Source organism: Aegilops tauschii, chromosome 6 (assembly GCF_002575655.3).
Source record: "Aegilops tauschii subsp. strangulata cultivar AL8/78 chromosome 6, Aet v6.0, whole genome shotgun sequence".
Lineage (NCBI taxonomy): Eukaryota > Viridiplantae > Streptophyta > Magnoliopsida > Poales > Poaceae > Aegilops > Aegilops tauschii.
In genome coordinates this window covers 7550038-7565752 of record NC_053040.3, presented here as the reverse complement: position 1 = coordinate 7565752, position 15715 = coordinate 7550038, and the positions used below count along the sequence as shown (strand labels likewise).

The 15715-nt window shown below is 44.3% G+C and overlaps 1 protein-coding gene across 1 annotated transcript; it reads right to left on the bottom strand.

The window, feature by feature from the left end:
• Positions 1–2600: 2600 nt before the first annotated feature.
• Positions 2601–12022, bottom strand: LOC109734435 (uncharacterized). The gene is made up of 5 exons (XM_073501576.1): positions 11730–12022; positions 9900–11632; positions 5737–5816; positions 5179–5408; positions 2601–5093 (listed from the first exon to the last, which is right to left on the bottom strand). Exons 2-5 carry the CDS (start codon positions 11568–11570, stop codon positions 2893–2895), a joined length of 4182 nt encoding a protein of 1393 aa, XP_073357677.1. The 5' UTR covers positions 11571–11632; positions 11730–12022; the 3' UTR covers positions 2601–2892.
• Between the last annotated feature and the right edge of the window lie 3693 nt (positions 12023–15715).

Genomic DNA, 15715 nt, shown 5'->3' with positions numbered 1-15715 from the left:
AATGCAGTGCATGCACTTTTTGCTATTTTCAAATACAATAATTTATCATTTGTATGTAGTCACATGCTAAATTATCTCTCAAGGAACATGTGGAATTTTTTTGAAACTTCTATATATGTTTTCTTCTGTGATATTTTAAATTTCGAGCTCACTCTAGCCCATCTCCAAATCACCTCATTCCAAGTTTATTGACTACAACCATGTGATTCTGTGAATATATTACTGTCGTGCAGAATAAACGGTCTTTCTATGCCTTCAAAGAAAAAATGCAGGGACAGACCGACAAAACAAGAAATTTCTATTCTCGCGTTCTCATTAGGACTTGCTTTTGTTTTACTTACATTGTAGGGACATTATGACTTACTTTGGTGTATGTTGCATGACATGTTGATTTGGGAATGATAGTACCTGCTTATAGTATGTACCCCCTCCGTCCCACAATATAAGGCGTTTTTGGCAAACTAACATAGCTTGCAAAAACGTCTTATATTATGGGGTGGAGGGAGTACTTCCTAAAAATTCAAGATCGAATATACACAAACTTGGTAAGTAGAGAGATGTATGCAACAGTTGTGCATTCACAAGTTGGACTCTGCACACATGTGGCACTAATGCACCGCTTAGTTGCAGCCGACTCAGGAAGCCAGATCCGTGTGTTGTGGTAGTACAACTTGATTGCCCCCAACTACTGCAGTTTCTGCTTTCTACTTATATGATGCTTATATGTACATCACTCACTCACACACACACACACACACACACAGAAAGAGAGAGAGAGAGAGCTTTTGGTGGCAAATATCTCTAGTACTTAGTTTACTTTATTTTTGAAAAGGAGGATAACTCCCGGCTTCTGCATAGTACTTAGTTACATCAGTCAATAGTCTTGCTGTTACTTCTCACTTGAGCTAACAACAAAGAGGGTCTTCTAGCACTAATGTGCATGGTTACGTACGTCACTTTTTGATTATGGGGCTGCGAGAAACCATACCTCTTTACTGGCTTTTAAAGAAATCTGACAACTTTGACTGGTACAACGAGGCCAATACTGCTTTCGAAGCACTCAAGAAGCAGCTCTCTGAAGCGCTCATTCTTGCAGCTCCTTAGAAGCAATGTTGCTATACATCGCAGCCGACAACAGAGCCATCGGTGCGGCTGTCGTGGTAGAGCGCAAAGAGAACCTGGTCCAGCGACCGGTCTATTATGGGGCTTGGGAAGCACTGGGAATTCAGGGTATACATGCATTGACAGCAAAACTCCTGTGTTTGCTAATAGCTGACACTGTTTTCATCATGAATGTCGACAAAACTCCTGTGTTTGCTGACACTCTGTTTCATCATAAACATAGAAGTCACTCGTGTGCTCTCCTACCTTTGTTAACGTCCTATGTGTGCCATGGTTAGAGAGTTGCTCGGGCTACACGGCGTGTGCCTCCATGTATGTGAAGGGCACAACAACGCAGTGTGCGGACATGCTCTAGTGTGATGCATGGACGAAGCTGTGCTGTGTGCCTGCGTGGGTGTAAGAAACGGTGCTTGATCGGCCCAAGAAAAAGATTTGAAGGCACAAAGTCACAATGTGGCCGTATGCTAAACACCTCCCAGATTCTCTTGACCTTCCATAGTTTGGAAGACAATCATCTATCTAGATAGTAAATATTGGTAGGTTATTCCATTTGAGGTACCCAAACCTCTCTTGGACAGGAATATGTGAGCTCCAGAAGAAACAGGAGATCTATCTTGCTTAGAGATCTCACAGGGGCAACTAATTTACCATCATCTGTAGTTAATCTAGAAAATTTGGTGCATCTATTAGTCGGCGAGTTTGTTACATTTCCTGAAGGAGGAATTGGCAGGATGCAAGCACTAGTGACGTAGAAACTAGTCAGAGGCTTTAATCAGCCAATTCAATTTTCTTCAAGATTTTGGCAAGCTACAGAGTTTGTGGAAGCTGAATATTGATCTTAGCGATGATCAAGAGGCCACTAAAGATACAAATGGGGAGTGCATGAAAGCCATTGCATCTTCTCTCTATGAACCAGGCACACACAATCTTCACTCTTTATCTATCTGGAATTGTGATTGCAGATTATTACTGGAAGAAGAATGGTGCCCTGCTCGGCTTGGTTGACCTGGTGGTCAATCTCCCCAAGGGTTCCGAATTTGATGGGTTCCATCGTCAACCTTGAGCAATTATGGATTGAACTGTATAAAGACCTCTGCATCCTTGGAAGCTTACCCGCTCTCACGACTGCGGAGACAGCACTCAGCTTATTCGGAGACTGCCCTACTCCGGATTTCGTCATCTGATAGCTCATTCGGATACATACTACAGCTTATTCTTTCTCCTTATCAGTTAGGAGTATAAATAGTTCTGACAAGTTTAACCTACCATGCATTGATTGTGGTCGTTCTCGAAGTCTAATGGAGTGCAATGGTTGCCAACTTGCCATAGCTTTACTCCAAAGTTTACCCAAGTTATGAAGGGCTGAATATCTAGCATATGACCATCAGTACAGCAGAAAAGTAAGGCAAAAGGTGCCAAGGATAACTTATTAGGACAAATCCAGGACTGACAAAACTAATTAAAAATTGCAGCTTAGCTGAGGCCAAATGTGCAACTCCCTTGAAGTAGTAGCCATCCATATGTATGAAACACACATAGTGGATCAACAAAATGGTGACAGTCAGAAAGCTTACTACTAGCTTGTTGGAAGAAGTACTAAAAAATCTCTAGAAAAGGTTGACAGTCAGAAATTTTGCTACAGTTTCTCCAACGATTATTACATTTCAGACGTACTAAAAAAGGAAAAGGTTGGAAGAAGTAACCTACAAAGAGAAGTTCATCGCTCGATTAGCACTCCAGAGCATCTAGGCAAAATCTCTAGAAAAGGTTTCAATCAGTGCCCTGTTCCAGAAAATAGTGGTATTTTTCGGGGAGTAACTCCTTATATTTCTGGCCTTTCCCCCCTGATGCAACTGCAGCCAACAAGCTAGCTGTGGAAGCTTCAAGGGTGAACCTCCTCTCATCAATTTTAGACAGATAAGTCCCAGCCCTGGGCACCTCCCCTTTCCGAAGTAAGCTTCTAACTATAGCATTTAGCATATGGGAGTCGGCAGCACATCCATTCTTCTCCATAGAAAGGAATAGATCATCCGACTCTTGTAGAGAACCTTCTTCTATAAGTTTTTGTATCATTAAGCTATATGTAACAACGGTGGGCACTAATCCTTTGGCCCAGATATCATCAAACAAATCTTTAGCCTCTTCCTTCCTGCCACCTTTAAGCAACGCACCAATCATAATATTCAAAGTGATAACACAAGGCTTAACGTTCCCGGCCAACATTTCCCTGGAAACAACCAATGCATCATCTATCCTTCCATTCTTAGAGTAACCATCAATCAGTATGGTATATGTGATAACATCTGGTTTCAAGCCAATAGAGACCATATTGTCAAGTAACTTCCTCACTTCATCCATCTTACCATCGAACAAGTATCCACCTATCAGTGTGTTATAATTACACACATCAGGCTTCACACCCATGTGTACCATCAGGTCGAAGAGATCTTGGGCTTCCATAACCCTTTCATTTTTGCAAAGGCGGTCCATAATTGTGTTGAAGAACACTGTGTTGGGACAAATGCCGCGATCCAACATCTCAGAAAATAGTTCATCAACCTTCTCCCATTTGCCACAAGAACAGAAACCACTAATAAGGGGGGTGAAAACTATGATACCAGGGAGTAATCCTTCAGTTATCATTTGATTGTATTGGGACATAGCATCATCCATTCGGCCCATGCTGCAAAGTAAGTCTATTACTGCTCCGTAGCTCACTGCATCAGGGTTCAATCCTTGCTGCCGCATTTTCGTAAATATATGCATTACCACACCAACCATTTCTTCTTTAGCATATGCAGATATGAGTATGTTGTAGACATGATGATCTGGTGCAATACCATTTTCTACCATCAAATCAATGAGACAATGCATATCATGAAAAGATTTTTCCATAGCATACCCATGCAGTAGAACGCTGTAGGTATAAACATTCGGTTTTTGGCCCAAACTGATCATAGAATCAAAAATCTTCCTAGCTTCTGCGCATCTTCCGCTCTTGCAAAGATAATCCATCTGTATATTGTAAGTTACAACATTTGGTTGAACACCATTTCTAGACATTTCCTTGAAAATCCGATCCACCTCTTCGCACTGTCCTAATAAATAATATCCATGTATCAGACTATTATATGTGGCAACATTTGGCAGAATTCTTCTATCAAGCATCTGTTGAAGAACCTCCTCAGCCTTGTCCATTGCATGAAGCTTGCACATGCCAGAGATGATTGAACTACAGGTCACAGCATCCGGCGATACCCCCTGACGCAGCATTTCACAAAATAGGCTGTAAGCCTTGCCTACCTCACCCTCTTTCAACAAGCCATCAATCACGGTGTTATAGGTCACCACATCAGGTCGGCAGCTACCTCCATCCTCAACCATCATGTTAATCAGCTCGAGAGCCTCTTGACTCCTCTTCTCGTTGCAGAGACCCTTGAAAAGAATGCTGTAGGAGAAAATGTTGGGTACACAGTTAAACATGGGCATTATTCGGAGTACGATGTCCATTGCATAGCTGGTCTTGTTCTCTGCACAGATGGCCTTGAGTAGGTGGTTGAAATTGACGATGGCTTCTGCTGCAAATCCCGTCTTGATGATGTGTCCCATGGCAGTGTGTCCAAGGTCCAGGCGGCCAGCGCGGCAGCAGCAGTCGACCAGAATGGCATAGGTGATACTGCTGGGCGCCACCTTGGACCTTGCGATGCGGTTGAAGAGGGAGACGCCGAGCGCAGGGCAATCACGGCAGACAACGGTGAGGAGGCAGTTGATGGCATGGATCGAGGAGCGCCCAGCAACCTGGAGCAATTCGTCAAACAGGTGGAGTGCGTCCTCGGTGCCAATGTCTCCGGCGTGGTACCGAGCCTTGATGTTCTGCTCTAAGATGCGTCTGCCGACGGGGACAAAGCGGCGGCTCATAGCTCCACCTGGCCGGAAGAATCCCTCGAGGGGATAGGATGGCGCCGCCGCCGCTCACCACCGGCGCAGCCTGGGCATGAACCTGGGGTTAGAAGGAAGGAAAGCAGAGCAAGATGGACGAGATGCCAGGATGCTCACCTTCGAGTTGCAGCTGCTGCAGTAGGTAAATGCGCTGTACAGGAGATCTGGCCGCCGGCGAGCTGGTCGACACGGCCGCAGCGTTGAGGACGAGATCTCCGCGCTCGGTGCTGGCTGCGGCGGCCCTGACGAGAATACGGCCTTCCGTCGCCGCGCGCTGCGTCCCCGACGCCGGTGAGGACGACCGGCACCACTCTGTACTTCCGCCGCCGCCACTGGCCCTCTTCCCCCTGAAGAAGTGGCCTTTTGTTGAATAAAAACATATCGGAGCCCGCTGTTTCTTTTTTTAGTAAGACAAAAAAAGGCTCTCGCGCTAGCACTCGTGACCACCACTAGACTGGATACAAAGATGCTAAAGATCAGCTACACCACGAAGCAAACGAACGATAAGTAACAAAGCACCACTTCAGATAAATAAACAAGGACACAACAGAACATCGACGAGTCGAGGTTTGCAAATCGGTGTCTTCAGGAAGGGCACGACATCGAAGCGCCGCCACCGTCCGATCAAAGTGATCCCGGATTTCACCCGGAGTGTCTCGGAGAGGATCGACCAACTGCGACGGTGCCTTCAAGAAGGGGGCGATGGGCGCCGTCACTGACGCCCTGCCCAATGGGGACAGGGTTTTCATCCCAGCCTGCACGATCCAAATCTGAAACATGCTACGGGCACTGCCATACCCCCACCACCGGTCGCCGATTGCCAGCCATCACGCCGCCCTCACGACCATGATAACTGGCCAGCATCCGAGCCACGGGCTCTGCCCACAAGCACTACGGCTCCCACCACCGGCGAGAATTCACACCACTGGCGCTGCACCGCCCCCTCCACCAGCCGAAGTGGCCACGATAGAGGTTGCTGCCCGCAGCCCTTGCCTTCCGCCGCCCGCACCGCTGTGAGAACCGGCCAGGCCAAACACAGCAGAACCAGGCGCAATCCGCGCCCTCAACCTCCCAGCACACATCTACCATCGCCACCGACACGCCATTGGCACCACCAGCCGCCGGCCACTGCAGAGCGGGTCACCCACGAGCCCAGGACCGCATGCAGCCTCCATCGCACTACAGGCCACCGACACTAGATCGGCCAGATCTAGCCGGACCGTACCATATGGCACAGCCTAAGAAAGACGCCACCCACAGTCGCCGCACCGCCTGCGGGCTCCCAGAGCGCCGAAGCACCGCCACCAGAGGGCCACACCGCCTCCTCGGCCGCTGGGCCCCATGTGAGCCCAGCACCTCCGCATGCCCAGGCGTCCTACGCCAGCCTGAGAGGCGAGCAAAAGGGGAACGGAGAAGCCCTGCCGCCGCCCCGGACGCTGGGCCCCATGTGAACCCAGCACCTCCGCATGCCCAGGCGTCCTACGCCAGCCTGAGAGGCTAGCAAAAGGGGAACGGAGAAGCCCCGCCTAGTGAAGGGAGTATTAAAGATCAAAAAATGCGTGCGCACTATATTATGGAATGAAGGGAGTATTAAAGAGTAGAGACCGCCTAGTGACCGGTCAATGCACAATCGTGGGGGGTGTGGGTACAAAATGTAATTGGAGTATATTATTTTAAAGAAAACAATACGTGATGGTAATTTGTTACCACTTCGTAAGGGACATTTAAGTAAAAAGTCCAAAACAAAGCTTCAAGTTGTAGACGAAAGATAAACCAAACCCTGAATTTTAAATCCCGGAAATTGGCACTTTGAACTTGTAATCCCGGTCTATTTTACACCCTAGACCTACTTGGCACACAGGGAATACTACAATCCCAACCAGGATAACCTGCTACTCTGATAGACGAAAATTTGGGCTGACCCACTATACCACAACAAGAATTTGTGAGGTTTAAAAAATGTTTGCACATTTTTAAAATTGTTCAGAAGTTGAAAATGTTCATGTTTTCTATTTTTGGCACAAATTCAATTTCCTTTTGCGTTTTTTTAAGTTTGGAATTTTTTAATTCATTTCACATTTTTTTATCTGTCTGTGATTTAAAAAAGCAAATTTTTCAAAAAAATGTTCAGAATTCCAACAGTTTTTCACATGATATGATTTTTTTCTTCCGATTTTCAAAAATTGTGTCACAAATAATGTTTTTGGAATTTCATAAATTATTTGTCTTTTCGAAAACATCGAACCGTCAAACTTCAGAAACACTTTTTTGGGGCAAACAAATATTGAAAACGTAAACAAATTTGGAAATGTCCGAACATTTTATAAAGTGTGAGCACGTTTTCGAAATTCTGAATACTTAACAATCAATTTTGAAAAAGCAAGCACTTTTTGAAACATATTTTTTGTTGAAACCAGAACAAAATTTTAAAGTGCAGACACTTTTTTAAAATTCAAAAAATGGGAACAAAATTTGAAACCTGAACAAATGCGTACAGAAATGTTGTGCCATCTAAAAAAATATAACGAGTTCAGAAAAAAGTATGTGGTATTTTGAAAAAATGTATGTACAATGTAAATAGTATTCATGTGATTCAAACAAATGTTTTGTTCATTCAAGAAATGTAACATTTCAAGAATGTTCATGTGTTTCAAAAAAGTGTGCTTGTGACATTTTCAAAAAGAAGTGTATACAATGTAAAAAAAGTTTGCATGATGTAAATAAATGTGGCATGCCCTTAAAAGAATATACATGACATGTATTTGAAAAAAGTGTATACAGTTTTAAAAATGTTCAACAATGTAAAAAAAATGTTCATGTAGTTGTATAAAATATTTACTGTTGTTAAGAAATGTAAAACGTGTATTTGGAAAAAGATTACCATGTATTCAATTTGTTTGAAAACATGTAGTTAAAAAAATTGTAAATAACGTATCTGAAATATGTCGAAAGCATATCAAAAAATATTTGCGCTGAAAATTTACATTGGGTACTGAGAATAATTAGACATGTGTAAAAAAGAAAACTGGTTACCGGTAAAGAAACAAAAGAGAATCGAAAAAGAAGACAATATGAAGAAAATCCAGAAAAGAAACCAAAAGTATAACGAAGAAAGAAAAACCAGATAAAACCAGTGAAAAACAAAGTATAACGAAGGAAAAAAACCAAACAAAAAGAAAAGAAAAACCAGACCAAGGCGAGAGACTGCACTAATGGGCCGGCCCAATTCAGCGAATACCCGCTAGATCCTCTCAAGGTTCAAAATAGAGCGGGGTCAGTGAGTTTGGTGTGCTGATTTCAAGAATTGGGAGTTCAAGGTTTGATTTAGCCTTTTCCTATAAATTCAAGGTTTGGACGGTCAACAACCACTGACACAAACATGACACCCCACGACGAGTATGTGTGACGTCCCGGCTGCATGCATCGACGTTTGTGCTAGGTGTCGCGGCCACACTTATTATCCATCAATGAGCAGGCAACATGACGCACTAGCATCCCTATCCGCTGTCGGCGTGCGACGGAGCCCAAGGGTTGGAGCTGGTGGCTTGGACGGACGACAACTGTTGAGGATCAGATCTAAAACCATACCTCAACTCCTCATCTCGCCACCTTTCTCCGGGTTGGAGCTGGTAGCCCCCAATGTCGTCATAGCACAGTTGACACCATCGTAGCTGAGGACAATTAGTCAAATGCCACCTAGATATTGTTTCATCATGTAGCAACGCACGGGTATTTAGCTAGTGTATGTTGTTTTAAACTAATAATACATGTTTGTTTCCCTAAGAAAATACATGTTTGTTTATATTTCGAAGATCCAAAAAATAGATAATGTGTGTGTTCATGATTATGGTGATCATGGAACATATCCAAACATATTGATGCCACAATGATCCCATTTTCCCCTTTCCTTCGTGTTTTCGGCATGAAAATGAGTAAAAACGTAGGTCAATTGTTGATTTGGGTTCTTGGATCTGAAATACCTCGATTTGAATCACCACCTGAAAGAAATTTAAACATCACAACGCTCCAAACCATGGAAAAATTATGAACCAGTAAATTTCTAGAAGGCAAGAAGAAACCTAAAAAGTGAAATCGTTTGAAACATGAAATATGTTGAAACCTAAATGATTTGCAAAACCTATCGAACATGTTTGTAAGGGAACAAAGATGCCTTGTCCATGTAAGGCAAGCAAAGGGATAAATATTTTCACCAGTTAAAATAGACTATATCTCACTTGCTCTTTTTACATGAAAAGAAGAGGTAAGTTTAGTATCCATAATTGATCTGCATGAACAATTTAATCTTTTCTAAAGGATTTACTGCAGCGAACATGTTTCTTGACCTAAAAATGAATGAATGTCAAATTGGCGTGGGATGTGGAGAAAATGTGGTTCCTACATCCTACTAATCTTAATTCATTCAACATATATCCTAAGTTCAATTTTTGAGAAATGTTTTCAAATATATTTTTTCTATCTTATGAAACATCAATCGTATATGTACCAATAAAGATGAACATTAGATTGCCCAACCCAACAGCATATTCATAGGTGACATGCACCTTTGACACCAAGCGTTGGTTTCTCTCTCTTGCTTGCTTCATCTTGCTTATTGACCATCTTTGACATCAAGTATTGATTTTCCTATTGCCTCCCATACCTAAGCCTAATTGTTGTTGCAGTATATGCCTTAAGTTTATTTTATGTAGACACAGGGGCAAACGAAAATTGTGGAAAGACAAGCATGAATGGAGATTGGTTATACAATCATGCTATGCGGATCTCTTTTTTGCTTATGCGAACATTCAAATGAGATATGTCCATGGGACATAACAGACAAGATGGATATATATGAGGTATATGAGGTGCATCAGTATGTTATAGGTGATAACATCTGGTTCCATGCCAATTGAGACCATATTGTCAAGTAACTTGCTCACTTCATCCATCTTACCAACGAACAAGTATCCACCTATCAGTGTGCTATAAGTACACACATCAGGCTTCACACCCATGTGTACCATCAGGTCGAAGAGATCTTGGGCTTCCATAACCCTTTCATTTTTGCAAAGGCGGTCCATAATTGTGCTGAAGAACACTGTGTTGGGACATATGCCGCGATCCAACATCTCAGAAAATAGTTCATCAACCTTCTCCCATTTGCCACAAGAACAGAAACCACTAATAAGGGGGGTGAAAACTATGATATCAGGAGCTAACCCTTCAGTTATCATTTGATTGAATTGGGACATAACATCATCCATTCGGCCAATCTTGGAAAGCAAGTTTACTGCCGCTCCATAGTTTGCTACATTAGGGTTCAGTCCTTGCTGCCGCATTTTTGTAAATATATGCATTACCTCACCAACCGTTTCTTCTTTAGCATATGCAGATATGAGTATGTTGTAGACATGATGATCTGGTGAGATACCATTTCCCACCATCAAATCAATGAGACAATGCATCTCATGAAAAGATTTTTCCATGGCATACCCATGAAGCAGAATACTGTAGGTAGTAACATCTGGTTTTTGGCCCAGACCGATCATAGAATCAAATATTTTCCTAGCTTCTGCGCACCTTCCGCTCTTGCAAAGATAATCCATCTGTATATTGTAAGTTACAATATTTGGTTGAACACCATTTCTAGACATTTCCTGGAAAATCCGATCAACTTCTTTGCACCTTCCTGATGAATAATATCCATGTATCAGACTATTATATGTGGTAACATCTGGCAGAATTCGTCTATCAAGCATCTGTTGAAGAACCTCCTCAGACTTGTCCATTGATTGAGCCTTGCACATGCCAGAGATGATTGAACTACAGGTCACAGCATTTGGCGAAATTCCCCTCTGTAGCATTTCACAGAATAGACTGTAAGCCTTGCCCACCAAACCCTCTTTCAACAAGCCATCAATTACGGTGCTATAGGACACCACATTAGGTTGGCAGCTACCTCCATGCTCAACCATCACCTGAATCAGCTCGAGAGCCTCTTGGCTTCTCTTCTCGTTGCAGAGACCCTTGAAAAGAATGCTGTAGGAGAAAATGTTCGGAACACAGTTAAACATGGGCATTATTCGGAGTACGATGTCCATTGCATAGCTGGTCTTCTTCTCCGCACAGATGGCATTGAGTAGGTGGCTGAAAGTGACGATAGCATCTGCTGCAAATCCCATCTTGATGATGTGGCCCATGGCAGCGAAACCGAGGTCCAAGCGGCCAGCACGGCAGCAGCAGTCGACGAGGATGGTGTACGTGATACTGTTTGGTGCCACATTGGCACTTGCGACGCGGTTGAAGAGGGAGACGCCGAGCGCAGGGCAATCACGGCCGACAGTAGTAACGAGATAGTTGATGGCACGGATCGAGGAGGACCCAGCACACTGGAGCAATTCGTCAAACAGGTGGAGTGCATCCTGGGTGCCAATGTCTCCGGCGTGGTATCGAGCCTTGATGTTCTGCTCCAAGATGCGTCTGTCGACGGGGACAAGGCGGCGGCTCATAGCTCCAAGATGTGCCTGAAGAATTCCTCGCTGCCGCTCACGACCTACCGCAGCGGCGCAGCCTGGGCATGAATGAACCTGGGGTTAGAAGGAAGGAAAGCAGAGCAAGAAGGAGCTTGCTCCATGGTCGCCAGCGCCGTTTACTGCCAGGATGCTCACCGTTTAGATGCAGCTGCTGTACAGGAGATCTGGCTGCCGGCGAGCTGGTCGACACGGCCACAGCGTTGAGGGGGGGCGAGGTCTGTGGCGGCCCTGACGCCGATGAAGACGAGACGAACCTCTGTCGCCGCGCGCTACGTCCACGACGCCGGTGAGGGCCTCAACGCCCGCCGCCACTTCCGTATTTCCGCCGCTGCCGCCGCCGCCGCCGGCGCTGGCCTGAGACGAGACCTCGGCTCTCTGAAGAAGTGGCTTCGCACGTCTGTATCGTGAACTAGGAGTAATAACTAACTCAAAGAAAAAGCCTCACACCATATACTATGTGAGTCATGAGCCTCAGACAACGTTTCTTTTCTAGCTATATATGCTGGGAATTCTCTTCTTATTATGACTGTGCTTGTCGACACGAGGCAGAAACCCTAGCCCCGCAACCATTTCTCCACTTCCCCCCTCCAGTCTCGTCGCCGCCGGAGGGCGGCCGTCGGCAAACCCAGTCCGACCCCAAGGAAGGCGGCGGCAGGGGCACTTTCTCCTGCTGGTGTGGTGCGTCGTGTAGGGCTGCTCCTTGGCTCGTCGAGGAAATCTCGAGCTCGGCAGTCTGCGCGCCCATGGGGGCGAGATGGAGCTGATGGTCGGCCACCTATCCAGCAGCTGCTGCATGGGCGCCCTCACTGTGATGTGGAGGTGCTGGGCGTGGTTAGTGCATCGTGGAGCCCAGGGACGACGCGGACACCCGCGTCGCTGTTCGAGGGTGAAGCTGGTGGGCACGGGCTCGCCCCGGTGGGTGGAGGCTCGGAGGCGGTACGGTCGGTAACTGTCTACAGTCGGGTTGTGTGGTGGCTCCCTAACTGGATGGTGGGCCGCGATGGCGTGGTCTGGGCAGGGCCTTCGGGATAGCTCCGGGATTGCGCGCCGGTGGTGCTTCGGCTAGTTCTTGTGTGGTGCGGCAAGTGGCGTCTGGTACTCCGTTTTGGTGGTGGTGTGTTGGAGACGTCACCCCCGACATAGGTGCTCGGCTCCCTGACGAAAGTCATGCTCAACTTCGGTCTAGGCTGGTGGTGGTGTGTTGGAGACGTCACCCCCGACATAGGTGCTTGGCTCCCTGACGAAAGTCATACTCGACTTCGGTCTAGGTTGGTGGTGAATGATGCCTTCGGGGTGTGATTTTTCCTTGTTAGAGGCGTCATCGAGGAGATGCGACACCTCTCCCTACTTCAAGTTCTTATCTCCCGGTGAAAACCGTGTGTAAGGTGGCACCTTTGGTGTCATTACTTTGTTAGAAGTATTGTCTTGGAGTCAAGTCTGATGTTGGGAGCACTTGATTAGTGGTGGTGCGGTGGATCTAAAGCGGGCAGCGATTTGGTGAGCTTGGAGCCGTTGGTGTGCATCCGACTGGAGCCGGTCGTTTGGTCGATGCGAGTGCAACAGGAGCACCCCTGAGCGGCATGTCCGTCAGGGGCCGGTGGTGGTGCTATATGAAGCATGAAGCTATATTAGTGTATAATAGTGTATAATAGAAAATATTACATTACAAGATAGAACATGAAGCTATATTAGTGTATAATAGTCTAAGATAAATTCTATTCCAAAATTGATGTTCATATGATGAAGAAAATCTGATGTGCACTTCAATCTTCACAATTTTCCATTAAATAATAAGATGCTTCATTGGAGATGCTTGAGTTAAAAGCAAGGCAATTTTGCTAGCAGAGGCCTCATAGATGTAGTGAATTAGCGCAATCACTGTATATTTGTTCTGACTAATAGACAAGTGTATTAAATATAAACATAGTAACTCAAGGACTTAATATTGCAACCTTGTAGATTCAGCTATCTTTTTTACTTTTGAGAAGGAAAAATTGCTGGGGAGAACCTGAGAAAATAAGGAATGTGCAATATATATATATATATATATATATATATATATATATATATATATATATATATATATATATATATATATAGCAAGGTGTGTTTTGCTAACATTTTTATCCATTCACCGCCGAAAAAAAATTCTATCCAAGGTGATACTAAATTATTATGCGTTCGTCTGCTAGAAAAAAATAGGCTTTTCCAGAATTTCGTACGTGGCCCGCGCTTTGTGGCCCAGCGAAGCCAGCCCACTTATTTTTCTGCCCACACAGTTGAGAAAATTCTATTTTCCGCATGGTGCGACAAATAGTCGGAGCTTCGCACAGGACAACCAATAATGGGCTGGCCCATTTTTCTTTGTTTCTGTGTTTTACTTCTATTTTTATTCTCCTTCCGCTATCTCTTTTTTCCCTTACAAGTTTATTTTTCTTATCTTATATAATTTACTTCATAAATTTCAAATTCCAAAAAAAGTTCAGATTTTTTTTAAAAAACTCAAATTTTGTAAAATGTTCAGACTTCCAAAATTTCGTTACTATTTTAAAAAATATTCGGAATTAAAAAAGTTTCCCATTTTTTAAAAAAATATTATTTTAAAATTATTCGTGATTCATAAAATGAAAATTGCATTTTGAAAAATGCTCTAAATTCGAGAAATATTCTTGGTTTAGTGAAATTTTTACAATTCAAAATAATGTTTGCGTATAAAAGATACACATTTTCGAAAAATGTTATGAATTTCCAACACATGTTCCTTTTAAAAAAAATGTACACAAATTAAAATAATGTTCATATTTTTATTAAAAAAATAGTTGGTGTTTTTATAAAATGTTTGTGAATTTTAAAAATGTTCCTTTTCAAATTTTCTTTGCATTTTTCTAAAAGTGTACATAATTTTCAAAAATATGTTCAGAATTTTAAAAAAAGATTCTTGTTTCCTACAATATTCAGATACTTCATACCTTTAAATCCTCTAGTATGAAGGAAAAGTAGATTGAATAATTTATGGGTCTTTTCTGGCGTACGATGATGTAACAAAACTCTTAAATACCCTCGATCAATGAATGGAAAAATAGCGGATTGATTACTTCACACCCGGCGGAACCGAGAAGCGAAATGTTCCTTTTTTCACGTGCACATAGTGTTTTGCTTGCACATATAATTCTCACTAACTTTAAATGCATATTATTTTTCCCCCTGTTGCACGGGCATATGTGCTAGTACTCAAAAAAGTTGTAGAGCAATCCATGCATGTCGTAGTTTAACTTTAACACGCACATGTATAGCCTTACATGCTGCACTGAAGTACTAGCGGCTGTATCAAACACGCACATGTGATAGTTTGATTGCTCCCAACTAACAGTACTGCTTATTGGTTATTTGATATTCATATATATGCACATATTCAGAGACACATATGACCGACTTCTCCACTGCTTAGATATCCGTCCGTTGGAGGATCTTCTTTGCTCTCATGTGCCCAGATCGATCACAGTATGGTTCTTGGGTTAGGGCTTGGGAAGCACCTGGAATTAAGGGTGTGTCTGAACGCCAGCTGCAGCTCGCTTCATTAGAGGCATGTGTGTTTGCTAACATCTCGCTTCATGAGTGGACTTGTGGTAACCAAAGACAATCTTGTTCATCGCAAGTGACTGTGAAGCAAGAAGTGTAGTTTTTGTACTCACGATGACACAATCAAATACCTCCTCTTCAGTGCATTGCATGTTCTGTGTGGTCAATCATCCAAACAGCGACCAATTTCTATCCTCAAATAAGTGTCGCCAATATATATGGTCACTGGCTGGATGAAATACCAAATAGGTTTAGAATACTAATATAGAGCGTCTGCCTTGTTATGGTCTCTTTAGCTATGTAGAGATGGTATTAGCCCCGTGCGCCGCCGCCCCGCCCACCCCGCCCCGTCCCGTCCGCCGCAGCTCTGACCCGTCGCAGCTCCGACCCGCCGCAGCTCCGCCCGGCCCCGGCCCGCCCGCCGTAGCTCCGTCCGCCATCGCCCCGCCCGGCTCCGTTCGCCACCGCCCCTCAGCTTCGCCCCGCCCGGCTCCATACGCCACCGCCCCGGCCGCACGCCACCGCCGCTCCACCGCTCTCCG